The 17,661-nt window shown below is 46.8% G+C and overlaps 1 protein-coding gene across 1 annotated transcript in view; it reads right to left on the bottom strand.

Annotated features, from left to right (window-relative positions):
* The window catches only part of znf385a (zinc finger protein 385A), a 59,514-nt gene extending 49,091 nt beyond the window's left edge, over nucleotides 1-10,423 (bottom strand). Inside the window, 1 exon segment of the mRNA XM_030360320.1 lies at nucleotides 10,016-10,423. Coding sequence (XP_030216180.1) covers nucleotides 10,016-10,025 — 10 coding nt within the window. The 5' untranslated portion in view covers nucleotides 10,026-10,423.
* Nucleotides 10,424-17,661: the final 7,238 nt, after the last annotated feature.

Raw genomic sequence — 17,661 nt, 5'->3', positions numbered from 1 at the left:
AGGGTTATTATCTGCACCCCACCCCCAAGCCTTCTCATCTCCCCCAAACAACCCAGAGGACCCCCTCACATCACCGCTGTGACAACCATGCCCCTGTCCTTCTTCTTCTCCTGCTTTTCTATCTTTCTGTGTGTGTGTGTGTGTGTGTGTGTGTGTGTGTGTGTGTGTGTGTGTGTGTGTGTGTGTGTGTGTGTGTGTGTGTGTGTGTGTGTGTGTGTGTGTGTGTGTGTGTGTGTGTGTCACTGCCCGTGTCGCAGCCTCCTGTGAGGCTGGCTGCTGTGAAGGTCACCCTCCCTGCAGCGATGGATTACACAAGCAGAATATGATACCACCCTCGAGGAGGTCTGCGGCCTCTGCTGGGGGAGGGACGGAGAGAGAGAGAGAAACAAAGACAAAGAAACAGAGAGAGAGAGAGAGAAAGCACAGATAGAAACAAGGAGCGAGAGAAAAAAGGGAAAGAGAGAGAGAGAGAGAGAGAGAGAGAGAGAGAGAGAGAGAGAGAGAGAGAGAGAGAGAGAGAGAGAGAGAGAGAGAGAGAGAGAGAGAGAGAGAGAGAGATGAGCATGGACGGGTCAGTACTACTTGGTGGCCTCAGTACTTCTTGTAGAAGAGAGAGAGAGAGAACGTTAAACTACATAAAGTGCAGTTGCATCATATTAGTATGTTCGATTAATGTTCTGCTTGTTTCCTGGAATGTCCTGCTTGTTTTATCACTGAAAAGGTGGACTGTGACACAGCATCTCTCTCTCTCCCCCTCTCTCTCTCTCTCTCTCTCTCTCTCTCTCGGCCACAGTGTTTCTGCAGGTATCCGACAGTCATTGGAGGAATGAGGAGGGGTGGGTGGAGGACAGAGATGGGGGGTTGATGACACACAAAGTGAACAGGGGCGAGGCTATGATAGCACAGTCTTCCTCAGGAAGAGCATTCAAAGGCCTGCAGGGCCCGCATGGAGGCTTCAGTGGGATCAATCATGCTATGATGTTCCAAACTCTGCCTTTCAAAGCACTGTGGCACAACAGGCTGGGTTGGACGGCAGCCACATGACGAAGGCCCTCCCTGGAGCTGCTTAGTCTCTTTAGAGGTCGGGAGACACACACACACACACACGCACACACACACACGCACACGCACAAGCACACACACACACACACACGCGCGCGCGCGCACCTTGCCAGGATGTGCTGTGGTTCGCTGGTGTAACTCCCCCTGCTGTGACCTTAATTTGTTCTGTCTTGAGTACCAGAGCCCACTGCGGGGCTGCTGCTCCTTCAGGGCTTCACTGTCAGGGTGTGTGTGTGTGTGTGTGTGTGTGTGTGTGTGTGTGTGTGTGTGTGTGTGTGTGTGTGTGTGTGTGTGTGTGTGTGTGTGTGTGTGTGTTTGGCGCATGTGTTTGTATGTGTTTGAGGGCATTTACCTGTGTGTGAGAATGTGTGTGTGTGTGCATGTGTGTGTGTGTTTCCCAGGTATGGGGCAGCAGAGTCCACAGATTGAAGGGACATGAAAGAATAGGGAAGAGGAGGAGCCCAGAGTCAGTAGTCCCTCCTACGCAGCCTGTTCCCGGTGGAAATGTCTGCAGCATTATGCCGCCTCACCTTCTGTAGATATCCTACAAACACAGCACGGGGGGCATTGTTTCTCGAAAATGGAGCGTTATGATGATGTATTATGTGTGTGACCGCCACCGGGGGATTTAAACATTGCTAAAAAAAGAAGCAGGCTAGTTAGCATTGAACCAACAGCTTGACACTGAGCTACAGCATGGACATTGGTCCGCTCTGCCTTCTGCCGGGTGGGGATTATATCATTGGCCCAGAATCAAAGGTGGGCGAGATTAACGAATATGGACCAAATTGTTATATGGTGGTGGTGTATGGTGGTGGTAGTGGTGTATGGTGATGGTTATGTATGGTGGTGGTGGTGTATGGTGATGGTGGTGGTGTTTGTGTATGTAAGAGCACCACACCACCTCTTTGTCCCTTCTAGCCCTCCAATCCACACCTCTCTTTGGCACTGGAACCTTCCCTAAACTCCACCTCCACCCTTCTCCCATTACCTTCCCCCCCCCCCCCCCCTCCCCAAGGCAGGGCAGGGCTTTGGTGCAGGTCCCAGCAGAGCCCTATCTCCTTCTCTCCAGGGCAGCGTGTGCATGTGTTGGTGTGTGTGTGTGTGTGTGTGTGTGTTTGTGTTGGACAGGTGTGCATACCAGACACAGACTGCACCCAGCCGCACAGCTCCGATATCTACCTGTCAGTGAGGGTATCCTGGACTTGCTCCAGACTCCGTCCAAACCCTCCAAAAGCCTCTCTCAGACCTCTACCCACCGCCACCACACGGGGCGCCAGAGCCACGCAGGGGCAGCTCGGCGCCCATCGGCCTACTGCCACGTTGTGTTAGCCCCGGAGCTGGGATGGTTTGTTGATTCATGGCTGTTCCGAGTCGTACAGTGTGGGGGAAGCAGTGGGGGTTGGCTGGATGAGGGCCACCGGGACAGAGGGAGAGATTTTGCCTATTTTAGGCCGTTCATGTAACATTAAGGATTAAAAGATTGCTTTGGGGCCTCTCGGACTCAAAAAGCCTCAGCTATTTATTTCTGTGAGTTTGCATTTGTATGTGTATGTGCGTGTATGTGTGCGCGTGTGCGCGCGTGTGTGTGTGTGTGTGTATGCATGCAGGGTCAGCTGGAATACACAAACATACAGTCTGTGTATTCCAGCTGACCCTGCATGCGAGATGTGTGGATGGCGGGGGCTTCGTCTTTTCTACTCTGACAAAGGGTCAGCCCGGGCCTAGAGGGGACATGACAGTGGCTCATTAAAAGCGGTGTGTGAGAGAGACGACTCAGACACACTGAGAGAGGGTGTGTGAGTCAGGGTACATGGCACGGAAGGCTGTGTGTATAGGGTGGAGATACTATGTTAACACTGTGGGTCATCTGTGTACGTTAATACACCTGTACTCGCCGCCTCTTCACCTTAATCCTCTATGCCTTTGTACTCTCTCCCTTTGTCCTCTCACGTTCTTCACTCACACTCCCTTCTGTTCTCATACTCTTCAGTTGCTTTCCGGTCTTCAGCCTCCTCCTCCTCCTCTTCCTCCTCCCCCTCATCCTCCTCCACCTCCTCCTCCTCCTCCTCCGCTTCCTCTGCGGTAAAGCCCTCTGACGTTGACCTTCGCGCTCCTCAAGGAGAATTGATTACTCCCATTTATTTAGCCTTAGCATGAGACTCTAACTCATACGCACTCAGAGGAATTTACTCTTTGCCCAAGAGCCACACAGAGCTAATTTCCTTCCTTTTATAAGTCAAGTTCTCTCTCCCTCTGTGTCTCTCCCTCTCTCTCTCCCCCTCTCTCTCCCTCTGTGTCTCCCTCTGTGTCTCTCCCTCTCTCTCTCTCCCTCTGTATCTCTCCCCCTCTCTCCCTCTGTGTCTCTCCCTCTCTCTCTCCCTCTGTGTCTCTCCCTCTCCCCCTCTGTGTCTTCCCTCTCTCTCCCTCTGTGTCTCTCCCTCTCTCTCTCTCCCTCTGTATCTCTCCCCCTCTCTCCCTCTGTGTCTCTCCCTCTCTCCCTCTGTGTCTTCCCTCTCTCTCCCTCTGTGTCTCTCCCTCTCTCCCTCTGTGTCTTCCCTCTCTCTCCCTCTGTGTCTCTCCCTCTCTCTCCCCCTCTGTGTCTCCCTCTGTGTCTCTCCCTCTCTCTCTCTCCCTCTGTGTCTCTCCCTCTCTCTCCCCCTCTGTGTCTCCCTCTGTGTCTCTCCCTCTCTCTCTCTCCCTCTGTATCTCTCCCCCTCTCTCCCTCTGTGTCTCTCCCTCTCTCTCTCTCCCTCTGTGTCTCTCCCTCTCTCTCTCTCCCTCTGTATCTCTCCCCCTCTCTCCCTCTGTGTCTCTCCCTCTCTCTCCCTCTGTGTCTCTCCCTCTCCCCCTCTGTGTCTTCCCTCTCTCTCCCTCTGTGTCTCTCCCTCTCTCTCTTCCTCTGTGTCTCTCCCTCTCTCTCTCCCTCTGTGTCTCTCCCTCTCTCCCTCTGTGTCTCTCCCTCTCTCTCTCCCTCTGTGTCTCTCCCTCTCCCCCTCTGTGTCTTCCCTCTCTCTCCCTCTGTGTATCTCCCTCCCTCGCCCCTTCCCTCCTGTCTCCTCCTCGGAGCTCACACAATAAGAGGGGCCATGATGAATGCAGCCCCCCTCGCTGCTGAACGCAAGCTTTGCTCAACCTTTTAATGCTTGGCCGACGTTTAGGGAAATTGATATTCATGAACCCTTCAGTTGCGTTGAATTAAAAAATGTTGTTGTTCAGTGGAGCACTTAGCTCTTTTACATTTGATGGGGAGAAATTATAAGAGAAACTATCAAAATTGAATGCTTTATTTAAACCCAAAATGCCTATCAATGTTTAACGTTATCAATAATAATTTCATAATGTATACATTTTAATAATTTTCCATTCCATTAAAGATTGTGTCCGAAACACAGAATAATATGCATTCAGTGTACACAGCAGAATATAATTAGTCCACACATTTCATTCACAGTGTCAATATTAATTGTAATGAGTGCAAAATGAAGCAACCACATCCCAGGGTCAACACAGTACCAGGGAGGTATATTATAAGAATCTCTCTCTCTCTCTCTCTCTCTCTCTCTCTCTCTCTCTCTCTCTCTCTCTCTCTCTCATTTTATCCCTCTTAATATCTGTAAATATCTGCCTCATAAATTACGTACAATTGTGGAATACTCAATACAAAAACAATACAAAACTAAATGGGAAAATGTGCAATGAATCAATATCAGAATGGGGTTGAAGTGGGTCTCCATGCGCTTCCCCTCCCAGCTGTGGCCCCATGAGAGGAGCCATTAATGTGACACCAACGTTGCACCGTAACCAGGCACAGGTGCTGCCGCATTCCTCATGGAGCTGCGGCAGCAGGCTGCTGGTGGTGGTGTTGGATGCAGGTGTTTGTCTTAAAGGGAAAAAGCATTCTTCAGGTTCGGCGGGTTGCACTGATGACGAGTGCTACTTGATGCCGTTTCTATAAACTCAACGCTGATGGCAGCGCACATACACACAACCGGGGCACTTACACGCATACAGATATGTAGACAGTCACATGCACACATGCTCACACACACGTAGGCAAGTGCAAGTGTGTGCACACAGGCACACACACATACGCAGACGCACGCACACACACATATGTAGTAACATTAACACACACATGCATGCACATGTGACTCACACACCCTAACGTTGACACAGATACACACACCTACACACACACACTCCATACACAGATGACGTGTTGCCCTCCCACCAGTCCAGTAACAGGCCTATTCATTAGAGTCACTTACAGACAGTATTGACAACCTGCTGACACAAACACTCCAGCATAAACAAATGGAGCAATAGAACGAAAACAGCACCATTCAGATCCCTCTGATGTCCTCACTATAAATTATGGTAAGGGTCAGGGTAAGAATGAGAGAGTGTGATAGAGAGAGAGAGAGAGAGAGAGAGAGAGAGAGAGAGAGAGAGAGAGAGAGAGAGAGAGAGAGAGAGAGAGAGAGAGAGATGGAGAGAATCCAAATGAAAAGGTATCTGCTGCTGTCTTCCACACATACAAACACACACACACACACACACACACACACACACACACACACACACACAAACACAAACACACACACACACACACACACACACACACACACACACACACAGACTGAAAGACACACAGCAATGCACACTTGCAGCCTCTTTTGATATGAAGTCGTGACATCAAATCCCAGAGATATGTGGCCTGTTTGTCTTAACATTACAGGCTTATGTCTTCTCTGTTTGGAGCTAAGGCCTCACTGAGGAGGCCGTTCAGAGGAGCGGTTGATTGCACAACCTCACCCTCACCACGCTGCCTCCACACACCCTAACATACCATATATTTGCCAAGATCTGATATGGCCTTGTCGTGTTTGACACAACAACTGGTTTCACAATATCAAGGATATTGTGTGTCATATCTGTGAAGCACTGTCCAATAATCTTTGGATAAGGTTCCACAGATATTCCGAATATTCTGATATTTGGAAGCAGAAATGTGTGCATATGGAATGTCAAACTGAGTTAATAATCGCGGATATCATGTTGCGTCGCCGTCCATCTTAACGAACCCAAATGAATGAAATGTGTCGCAAACAAATCAATACTATTTTATGGTATGGTTCATATTCAATATTCAACTAAATAAATAAAATTGTTTTGTGTCAGCGAGAAAAGAAAGGACGCCATCAATTAAATACACATCTTCAAGAGGGAAGCCCGGTTGTAATGGAAATCCCAGCCGTGCTGGTCTGCCCAGCCAGGCCAAACCGGGCCGAACCGGGCTGTGGATTAAACGCCAGTAGTTTAGAAACCTTTTTGTGCTGCACTTGATTTTGTCCATCTATCATTTATTAACATTAGTTAATGCAGTAATAACCTTAGTTCACATGAAAACCATTTGTAAATTATAACTGGAACTTAAGTTAACTGTAAATGAACTGTTAGTGGATCAATAGTTAATACATATGTAATGGTCAATTATTGTACCCATTTTGTAAAGTGTAACCAGTTATTTTGATTGTTCTAAGCCTCCCTTGCAAAACGAGTGATTGTAAATAAAGTTGGGAAATCCAACCCAAAACACAATTGCATTGACAACTAGTTTATTGCCCAGTTCACTTCTCTGTGTTCGGCTGAACAGAGGAACTCCAGTTAGAGGTTGGAGTAGGAGGAGTTGAAGCCTTAGAGACTGCGTGGCGCATACCAAGTACAAGGAGCATAAAAGACGTTTGCTAATTACCGTGTCAGTCGGCCTCGGAGATGGAAGGGCACTCATGTAGAAAATCGCTGATCAGGCTCAAAGTAATACAGAAAGCTTTGGCTTTGAGCTGAATTCTGGCTGCAGGTGAAGGCGTTCGGGAGGGTAGGAGGGGTAGATAAGATGAAGGGGAAGGGGTAGGGTGAGTAGTCAATGCAAGGCAATGAACAGCAGCCATGTGGTCGTACTGACAGAAAAGGACGGATACTTCATGTCTACAGATGAGGCTGAGATAGACACACAAAGAGACAGGTGGACTGAAGGAGGCCCCTAGGCCCCGGGCAGGCGAGACATGACTCAGCAACCCAACAGGGGCTCAGCTGTACTATACTCAACAGTACCATAGACATCTTAAAGGCTGAGGAATTGGGATTCTGCAATCAGACATTTATTTAATCTAATGATCATGTTTTGTGCGGTTAAACGGCCCAAAAATTCAAGAGTCAGGAAAAGGAAAAGGAGTTCTGACCAAACAACTCCCAGGGGAATAGGGAGAAGCTGGTCCCCCGCCTGGAGATCATGTCTCTCTGCCTTGTTCTTTGTTCTCTGTCCTGCTGCATTGGTGCAGAGCCCATGGCAGAAGGCGGGGAGCTAAGCCGACTGCCTGCATCTGTCGATGGAGCACACAGACGATCACAACCGCTATCCACCGGCACCATCAACATCACAGGCCAGGGGGAGCTCTGCCAGGGCCCAGTACCCGCTCCAGAGCCACGTATACACCCCCCTGGAGCTGAACGCGGGGCGCATGGCAAAGAAGGTGGAAGGTTATTGGCTCAAGGTCATCTGGACCAAAGGGGGAGGAAATGGGCTCATAGCAACACAGGCTAACTGTTTGTGTTTCTGATTTAGACATGGGTGTCTACACCGTTCTTCAACGGATCTGGTGGTTTTATTTGGGAAAATATGACAAAAATCAGCCTTGCAACATGATGCGTTATCAGTGTCTTGCAGAATGATATCAGATCGCTGAATCAGGAAATCGGAAAGGAAGTCAATCTGTCTTTGCCTCAAAATGGTGAAGGTCGTTTGATTGACGTTCCCCCTTTGCGAGGGAAATGTCAAAACGCTCAGGAGCCAAATCATCACCCGACCAAGATAGAAGGTAGAAGTGGGGGGAGCAGGGGGGGGGGGGGGGGGGGCAGGGATCTGCATCTCTATTTGCATAAGAATGAATGAAGATACACACATACATACATCTTCAGATATACATGCATCTTTAGATATCAAATATATATCTTCAGATATATGTACACATATATCTGAAGATATGCATGCATATCTATCTTCAGTTGTTCATAAACCTATATCTTCACTTATACATACATCTATATCTTCGTATATATACATATATATATTGAGTTACATATACATACTGTATATCCGGTTATACATATAAACACATATATCTTCAGTTATCCATACAAATAAAAATATATATCTTCAGTTTTACATGTCTTCAGACATACAAACATAAATATATCTTCAGTTATACAAAGGCCTAGATGTACATCATCAGATATACATACATAAACATCTCCAGTCATATTTAGGCCGACTTATATGTCTTCAGTTATAAATACATTTAAATGTCCAGTTATACATACATATATATATATCTCCAGATATACATACATATATGGGGGGGGGGGGGGGGGGCAAGAAAAGATTTTGCTTCTTTCACAAATGACCACAATACCTAGATTCTCTCTCAGAAAGGGTTCCTCTGAGGATTAACACAACTCCTCTGTCACTGTTCCTCTTCTCTGTTCCTTCCTTTACAACTGTGTGTAGACAGACTATAATCCCAGGGAAGATGTGAAACGTTAAGAGGACCATATGTATTTGGACCTCCATGATGTGCTATGTAGGGGTTAATAGCACCATTCACATGCCACAAAAACATCATCTGCCTTCCAAACATATCTAGTGTGCTGGTTTGATCAAGTTGTCTATATATATATATATATGTATATATCCCTCTCACTCGCGTTCTTTCAGTGATATAAGCTTCAGTGATTGGCAGAGAGCCCCCTAAACACTACTTGGAGCCATCAAACAAGCACACCTCAGACTACACCGCTCCCTATAATCATTACGGCGGTCTCCTCTAAAGCATGCCTGCCGGGGGCGGGGGGGGGGGAACGCAGCGCAGCAATGTCTGAATCAGCTCAGGCATGCGTTAAAACAATGTGGCGGTCAGGGCACGCAGAAACGCACACACATCACCCAGACACACACACACACACACACAAACACACTCACTCACACACAAACATGCACGAGGCAGATCAATGTTCTTCGTCACCGGGTGAAAACACTTCCCACATGAAAACATGAAGAAATGAACGCATGGAGCCATTAACGCGTATGGGCTCCTGATCCTATGTTCCTTCTATTTAACATTAACACACACACACACACACACACACCCCATAGACAAACGAAACACAAACTAACATGTATGTTGTACACAAACACACACACTTGTAAAACAATTGTAGGATTGTGCTATCTATTTACACAGTGCACACACACACACACACACACACACACACAAAGGTTTCAGGGGACTTACAGAAGCGGTAAGGGAGAGCTCACATCTCTGCAGCGGTCACAGCACTCTGTACTGATCCCAGCGGTTCTTCTGTCAGACTGGACGCTATAGCAGCAGAATACTAAAGACCAAAGCCCCGCTGTCTCAGAACAGTGCAATCCACTGGCCTGAATGTCGCTGGCCAACTATTATACACACTGCCATTACGATTGGAACAAGCGTGTCTTTAATATATTCCATGTGTTAAGAATATAACGCATTGGATGTCAGAGAGTGGAGGAACAGAGGTTCAGGTTTATGAAAGTCAAGGTGGAATCTAGTGGTTCACCTTCTAAGCCCTTTGCTGGATGGGGAGATACATTGCTGGGCTGAGGTCATGTGACCACAGAGTGCCATAATCATATGGTCCAAACAATGTTGACCTTCCCTGTAATTGCTCGAATGCACGTCATATTAACGTCGCAGCGTTATCATTCTAACTGCATTCACCACGCGTGATGCATACATTCATACCCAAATTTGCCATCTCTGCTCGTGATGCAGGGACTCATACCCGGCATGATGGACGGTCGAATTGAGATAAACAACTAAAAAAGAAAGCATCTCACGCAACAACTCACCCAAAATCATGATGCGTGCTGCCTCCACTCTTCCACGGTCGGAAAGGCACAGGGTCCCTAGTTCTCCTCTGCTATGGTGAGGAGATTTGCCCTCCTTCTTCTTCTTCTTCTTCTCCTTCTGATGTCCGTCCTTCTTGCACGTGACAACGGCTCCGGGTTCTCTGTCTTCACCGGAGAGCAGCGGCGTCAGAGGCGAGGTAGAGTCGCCGAATGAGAGACGCTGGTGTTGTCCATGCCTGCCTCCCCAGGTGAAATACACAGCGTGGGAACAGTTTGTGTGTGAGTCTGTGAGTGAGTGTGCGTGTGGTTGAGGTGGAAGAGGAGGAGGAGGAGGAGTTGAGTTGTTTTGTCGGTCTCAGGTGAGCCTGAGGACAGAGTAAGGCGTGGGAGGGAGTACGGAGGCTGGGGGTGGGCGGGGGGGCTGAAGAGGGACAGAAGGAGAAGAGAGAGGGAAATGAGATGTGAGAGTGACAGCCAATCAGAGGAAGGGAAGCTGCCGAGCCCAGATCATCTCCACAGCAGCCAGGAGATCTTCAGCAAAACGCTGACAAGCCGCTTTCCCCAACAGGAATATTTAAAAGGGAAGGGTTTCTGTGAGGTCTCCTCTCTCTCCTTGACCGTGTGTGTGTGTGTGTGTGTGTGTGTGTGTGTGTGTGTGTGTGTGTGTGTGTGTGTGTGTGTGTGTGTGTGTGTGTGTGTGTGTGTGTGTGTGTGCTGTGCGGTCTCCTGTCTCTCCTTGACCGCGCGTCTGTGTGTGTGTGCTGTGGGGTCTCCTCTCTTTGCCTTGTCTGTGTGTGGGTGTGTGCTGTGGGGTCTTGCCTTGCCTGCGAGTGTGTGTGTGTGTGTCTCTCTCTCTCTCTCCTGCTTCTTTTTTTTTGGGGCTGGGTAGAACCTAAAGGCACCTTACATGCCTTTGCTGTGATTGGTTGTTGCCTTGGCCAATGAGAGTAGCAGCAGACACTTGTCATCATGCAGAGTTGAAGCCATGAAGGGGGCGACGGAGCAGGACCGCTCGCTCTCTCTCGTTCTTTTATCAGCCAGTCTCTTTCTCTCTCTCTTCTCCCTTGCAAGCCGGTCACATGGGTCATCTGTTGAACTGATTGGTGTATGGCGTGTGCTCGCTGCCCTCCCAGACCCTGTCCCAGTGCCCTCCCCTCCTCTCTGCTCCATGTGTATGTGGACTCGTCAAAGGATTAACCTCTCCCTCGGTTGGCTTCACTTGCTTTCTCCTATTCAACTCTAGACCTGCCTGGGCAGAGCTACACCTCTTACCAGCCATCTGGGATTCTGTCTCGAAACTGAACTATTCCAATCAGGAGAGGGAGAGAGAGCGTGAGAGAGAGAGAGAGAGCGAGAGAGAGAGTAAAAGAGAGAGATGGAGAGAGAGGCAAGCCAAAAGGAGAACGAGATTATATAGAGAGTGACAGAGCAGAGGAATGGGCAGAGGGGGGGTGCGAGATTAAGCTAAATTCAAACTGACAGTGCGATGAGGAGATGCGGTGACAAGTGTAGATGACCGGGAGGATAGAACAGAGAGAGAGAGAGAGCGAGAGCGAGAGCGAGAGAAAGAGAGGGAGGGAGAGAGAGATGGATAGAGCGTGGGTGATGAATGAAAGTGTGGTGCATAGCAATGTGGCCGACAATCCCCTCTAATTGAAGGATAGCGTCACAGCCAGCTTCGTATGGTTCACTTCCCTACGACCAGAAAGCCACACTGATTGCAGACTGTTACAGATTATTATCCACTCTGCCCAAGCACTGCTTCACTCTCTTTCACAGAGAGAGCGTGCTCACCCTCTAAAGCTCCGTCAAATACGATACAATTGAGTAGCTTGATGCTTGTGAGAAGGATTACCAAACTGTCATAAATTAATCCCCCTGAAGCAGGAATGCTTTGCTTGCAAAGGCACAGATACAAACATGTGAGCCTGGGGCCATTGGAAACGCTGTCTGGATGCTGTTCGCAGCGCCTCCACTGGTTCTGTCTTGTTCTTTCTATTGCTCTGTTTTCTTCTTTGCTGTACCTTCCCAATTCTCTCTCCCTCTCCCTCTCTCTCTCTCTCTCTCTCTCTCTCTCTCTCTCTCTCTCTCTCTCTCTCTCTCTCTCTCTAGAACTGTGAGTCACAGTGTGTTGGACTGAATACCAAAAAGGGCCTCCTGACACTTCTAATAGCTCAGCAGCACACCCACTACACACATGTATGCCATTGTGTGTGTGTGCCTGTGTGTGGGCGTCAAGTATGTGTTTGTGTGTGCGTTTATGTGCAAATGCTGACAAATTTAAAGTCAGAATCACGCTGTTTTACCTGGGGACCTTCTGTCCTCCAGAAGAAGGTTCCACTTAATCAGAATCTTTAGCGTGGTACATTTCACTACCAAAACAGTTGTTGTCACACACACATAGGCTATAACACACACACACACACACACACACACACACACACACACACACACACACACACACACACACACACACACACACACACACACACACACACACAATGTTGCTACAGAAACTAGACATACTTTGGCTTTTTAGATATTTAACATTGGCACATTCGACAATAGTGGCTGACAATATTTCCCCCCTGTGTGTGTGTGTGTGTGTGTGTGTGTGTGTGTGTGTGTGTGTGTGTGTGTGTGTGTGTGTGTGTGTGTGTGTGTGTGTGTCTGTGTGTGTGTCTGTGTGTGTGTGTGTGTGTGTGTGTGTGTGTGTGTGTGTGTGTGTCTACGTCTATGTGTGTGACAGTAAAGGATAAGGTTTCCTCATTAGTTGTGTTGGTATCAATAATTGAGGAGCGGTCCTTGTTGCCGCTCAACGGTCCGAGGGCTAATGTGCTGTCGGGGCCAGAGGGGCCCGGGGCCCGGGGCCAAGCAGCGCTTTAATGGATGTCATGATGAGAGGGGGAAATCCGAGCCCCCAGATCCTCTGTCTTTCAATGGTGTTGGGGGTATTCGAGATAGGGGTGGTATAGGTGAGGGGGGTGGAGGTGGTGGTGGTGTTCCAAGTGCGTGTGTTTGTTTGTATGTGTGTGTGTGTGAGTGCATTAGTGTGCCTATTTGTGTGTGTGTTTTTTTTTTTATTATTGTTTTGGACTACTTTACTAACTACTTTAGTATGTGAGTATTGCACAGCAATGGACAAAATAAACTTCTAATATATAAAAATGTATAGTTTCAATATTGTAAACCTAAGTCACTTAGATATTTATAGTGCCATATTCTTTCATTTATGTTTATTTGAGAGAGAGAGAGAGAGAGAGAGAGAGAGAGAGAGAGAGAGAGAGAGAGAGAGAGAGAGAGAGAGAGAGAGAGAGAGAGAGAGAGAGAGAAAAAACACATTAGAGAGACAGAGAGAAACAGAAAAATCGAAATAGAAACAGTGAGACAGAGAGAAAATAGAGCGAGACAGAGCAAGAGAGACAAATAAAATCAGAGATAAACATGGCGCAAGAGACAGACAGAGAAACAGAGAAACAGAGAGAGGAAGCTAGAATGGAATGTAAACCTCTAAAAATCTCAGAATGTTGGGGGGAGACTTTGAAAAAATGAGCCTTCTTATTCCACACATTCAACAGATATTGCCGGTACTTGTATGCATGGTCTCCATATTGGAAGAGGGATTAAATAATGTTTTAACTATCACACTATTAGATCACCGAAGATGAAAGACCTCTCGAAAAATTGGAAGTAGAAAGTGTTTTCAGTTACCGGTAAGCAATTTTAAACCGTCAAGCGCCAGTCTCCAATAAAAAATAAAAACAGCTCCAGCCATTTTAATCCATTTCTAAATCCTGTGGTACAAGGGTAAGTCTACTGATCCATAGTGATATAGAAAAAGCTTTTTAATGACTATACCACCTTGTCCAATGATATTATGAACCATTAAACATGCACACCCTTGTCCAGAACTTCATATTTCATATACTGTAGATAAAGCACAGTCTTTATTGGCAAGCGCTGCTAAATACTCAATACTGCTGAACAAATTGGCAGATGATTGTTATTAAATTACCACACAGACGACACAACTACAATAAGGGTGGTGTTAGTTATGGTAGTGTGTGTCTGTGTGTATGTTCTTTCACGAATGTGCATTTGTGTGTTTGTGCATTTGCACAATGTGTGAATGGCAGCTCAAGTACCTTATGATAATTTTTCAAGGAAATAGCCAATTGATGTGTCATCTACCAACTGGATGATATGCACAGACACACACACACACACACGCAGAAAATTCAACCACACATCGTCACACCACATCCGTCTAGATACATGAACCATAATGCAAATATGTGGCTCATGCAGTGGACAAAAGCCCAACTTCAAACTTGTAGATGCTATTCTTTGTGTATTCGCTCAGATCAGCACTTTAAGTTACCAGACACCGTGGTAACTTGAGTCTACACTGCCTCCTACTTGCTGGTCCTTGTAAATGCAGGAGGAGGATATGGATCAGGGACACAGGGATAAACAAAGGCATGTCTGGGTCAATATTTATGGTCTCTTAAATGCATACTGCATCATATAAATACATGATTAATAGAAGCACCTGACACAATTCTATTGATGGACGGTGAATTATCAGTAGTTGTGAATAGCAGGGACTATCGCCGATCAATTGAATTCCTTCCCTTACTGGTAATGGATGGCCGATTGGCCCATCGGTGCCAGTAAGGGAAAGATCACAGTTGATATTGAACACAGATGCTATTTGCCAGGCAAACTCCAACTCAGTTCCTGAAAACAATTGCAAAGTCAAAATTGTTTGTCCCCTGGAGCCGCTCCCCGATCATTATTACTGGCACTACAATAGTAGCATGTGCCCAGAGTTGAAAATAATTCATTCATTTATTAATAAATTGAACATCGAGCATCTACAATTCATTTTCATTCCTCTATCTGAGGGTTTTGGGTATGGGGGAGGTTTCGTCCGGTTGCTCTATTCTGAACTGAGGTTGTGATCATGCGTTGGGTTGGGTTTAGTTCTCCTAGCACTGTGGTGGTGAATTTAGAGCCAGCTTACAAAGAGTTCAACGGAGAGGAGGCCAGGCAACAGGCAACACGATGCTCACACATCCACTCCATATGTCACACAGCCCTGACCGGAACCACACAGTAACACGCATGGATTCCACCATGCTTTCTTAGACCCAATCTCGAAAACTGACAACGAGGACAATAGGCGATGTTTCTGGGGTTCCGGTGTATCCCGATTTCAGATAACTGATCAGGCCAGACCAGGTCTTGCGCTTCATTGCGTCATTTTGTTCATAATTCTTTTTTCGAGATTTCTCAGGTCCAGACAGCGTTTCCAATAATCTCTATAAACCGATATCAAAGCTAATAATGAGCAAAAACAATAAACAATGTTGTCATAGAAGCTTGTGGCTCTCCGGATGGGTTGTTTAGCTGCATAAAACCAAAGCCTCGGACTACAAACAGACTACACACAGGAACCAGAACGCTTCGGATGCCAACATCTTGTCCCGTTGGCTACAGACTCTGCATTCATATGCAGATATCTGTTTGTAGAGATTGCCTCAGACCTAACCTAACCCTAACATTTAGTGACCAAGGCTCACCATGACCCCAACCAGAAACTCAAGGGACGAAGAAGCAGAATCGTATTATTGTTTTTGCACAAGTAAAACAAAATGAGTTCTCTACATTTGACCCTTGCAGTAGAACTCAGTCAGTAGCGAAGGTCCTCTAAAGTCCCTTTAAGCCAGTGCTGCTCTGTCCGTTTAAATTCTGACCAATAAGCATATCGCTTTTCAGCTGGAGGGAAGTATTGATCAGGAATATGCAGGAGAAATGCAAGCTGTATGTACGTGTATGTGTGTCATACAAATGTAGAACTGAGCTTAAAGGAGCCAAGCAGATTATCTGTATTTGTTTATTTTAGATGTGTCCTGATCTGCAGTCGATGAGTGTGTGTGTGTGTGTGTGTGTGTGTTTGAGTGTGGTTCTTGATGACAAGTATGTGCATGCACTCAGGCCAGTGTGTATAAACAGGTGTGTGTGTGTGTGTGTGTGTGTGTGTGTGTGTGTGTGTGTGTGTGTGTGTGTGTGTGTGTGTTTGTGTGTGTGCGTGCGTGCGTGCGTGTGTGTGTGTGTTCGCTTGTGTGAGAGTGTGTGTGTGTGTGTGTGTGTGTGTGTGTGTGCTTGCACGTCTTTGTGTGTGTGTGTGTGTGTGTGCTGCCCATACCACTGCTCTGGGCCAGTAGAATGTGGATGTTGACCGTGACGCTGTGGCACAGCCCTGTCACTTTCACACCAGTTAACAGAGCGTTCTTCTCTCTATGCCACCACATAAGACGGCCAGGTTGGGCTGTCCTTAACAGAGCCCCTCTGCATCTTCAATAACAGACTCTTCTATCGATCTATCCTGTCAACCAAACCCTTCTGCAGTGTTGGGCAGTAGTAGCAACTAACTACAATTCTCAGTAGCTTAACTCTTTTATTGATCAAGTAGCGTGGTAACGACCACATAAGCTATTTTGTACATGGCTTAACACATGGAGAAGCAATTTGTAGTCTAGAAAATAGACTACAGATTTGATAAACAAAGAAATTGAAACTTTACAGAATTTAATCAAAAAGATAACATCTCCCCCTCACTGCTTTGGGAGACACTGAAGGCTGTGATCAGAGGTATGATTATATCATATTCACAATCAATAAGATGCGAAGACTTATTGAAAATCTCCTTCTACCATCTCAAAAACATCGCCAAGCTCCGCCCCACTTTAACCCTGCAAGATGCTGAGAAGCTCGTCCACGCCTTCATCTCCTCAAGACTGGACTACTGCAATTCACTGTTCACTGGGATCACTGGCAGGAACATCCAAAAGCTGCAGTACATCCAGAACAGCGCTGCCAGGATCCTGATGAGAGTCAGGAAATACAACCACATAACCCCCATTTTACACTCACTGCACTGGCTCCCTGTCTCATCCCGCGTCAACTACAAAGTCCTCCTACTCACCTACCAATGCAGAAACGGTCATCCCCCCCCTTACCTGCAAGAACTCATCACTCCCCAAACATCAACCCGCCCCCTCAGATCCAATAACAGTCTGTCCCTGCAGATCCCAAACACCAGGCTACGCACCATGGGCGACCGGGCCTTCGCCGCTGCAGCCCCTCGACTGTGGAACAGCCTCCCGGACCACTTAAGGGCAACACCAACACTAGCCTGTTTTAAGACTGGCCTAAAAACCTTTTTATTCATAAAGGCATTTCCTACTTTTTAAAAATTGTATACTAGCACTCTGAGATTCTGCTAGAATGAAGAGTGCTCAACAAATAAAACGAATTATTATTATTATTACTTGAACAAGACCAGCTTATTAAATCAATAAACACAGTAGATTTGCAGTACTCTACGTCTTCGTCCCCCGAACTCTATAAAAAAAAGCTTCACCTCCAAACTCAATAAAACTTGTCATCTGGTGAGACAGAAAAAATGCTGTTAAAATCACGTGGATATGCCCATGAACACGAAGAAAAGGCTGGCCGCCTTTAAGCACACCAACTTAAGTCTCAATCTGTTGCTCAACAAATTTCACAAATAGCGAAACCAAACGGCAAACAAACGCCAAACTACTGACCTGGGAGAAATTAATGAAACATTGTACTCA

Source organism: Gadus morhua, chromosome 1 (assembly GCF_902167405.1).
Source record: "Gadus morhua chromosome 1, gadMor3.0, whole genome shotgun sequence".
Taxonomy (NCBI): domain Eukaryota; kingdom Metazoa; phylum Chordata; class Actinopteri; order Gadiformes; family Gadidae; genus Gadus; species Gadus morhua.
The sequence above is the reverse complement of the archived record's forward strand: the minus strand, read 5'-3'. Positions and strand labels throughout refer to the sequence as shown.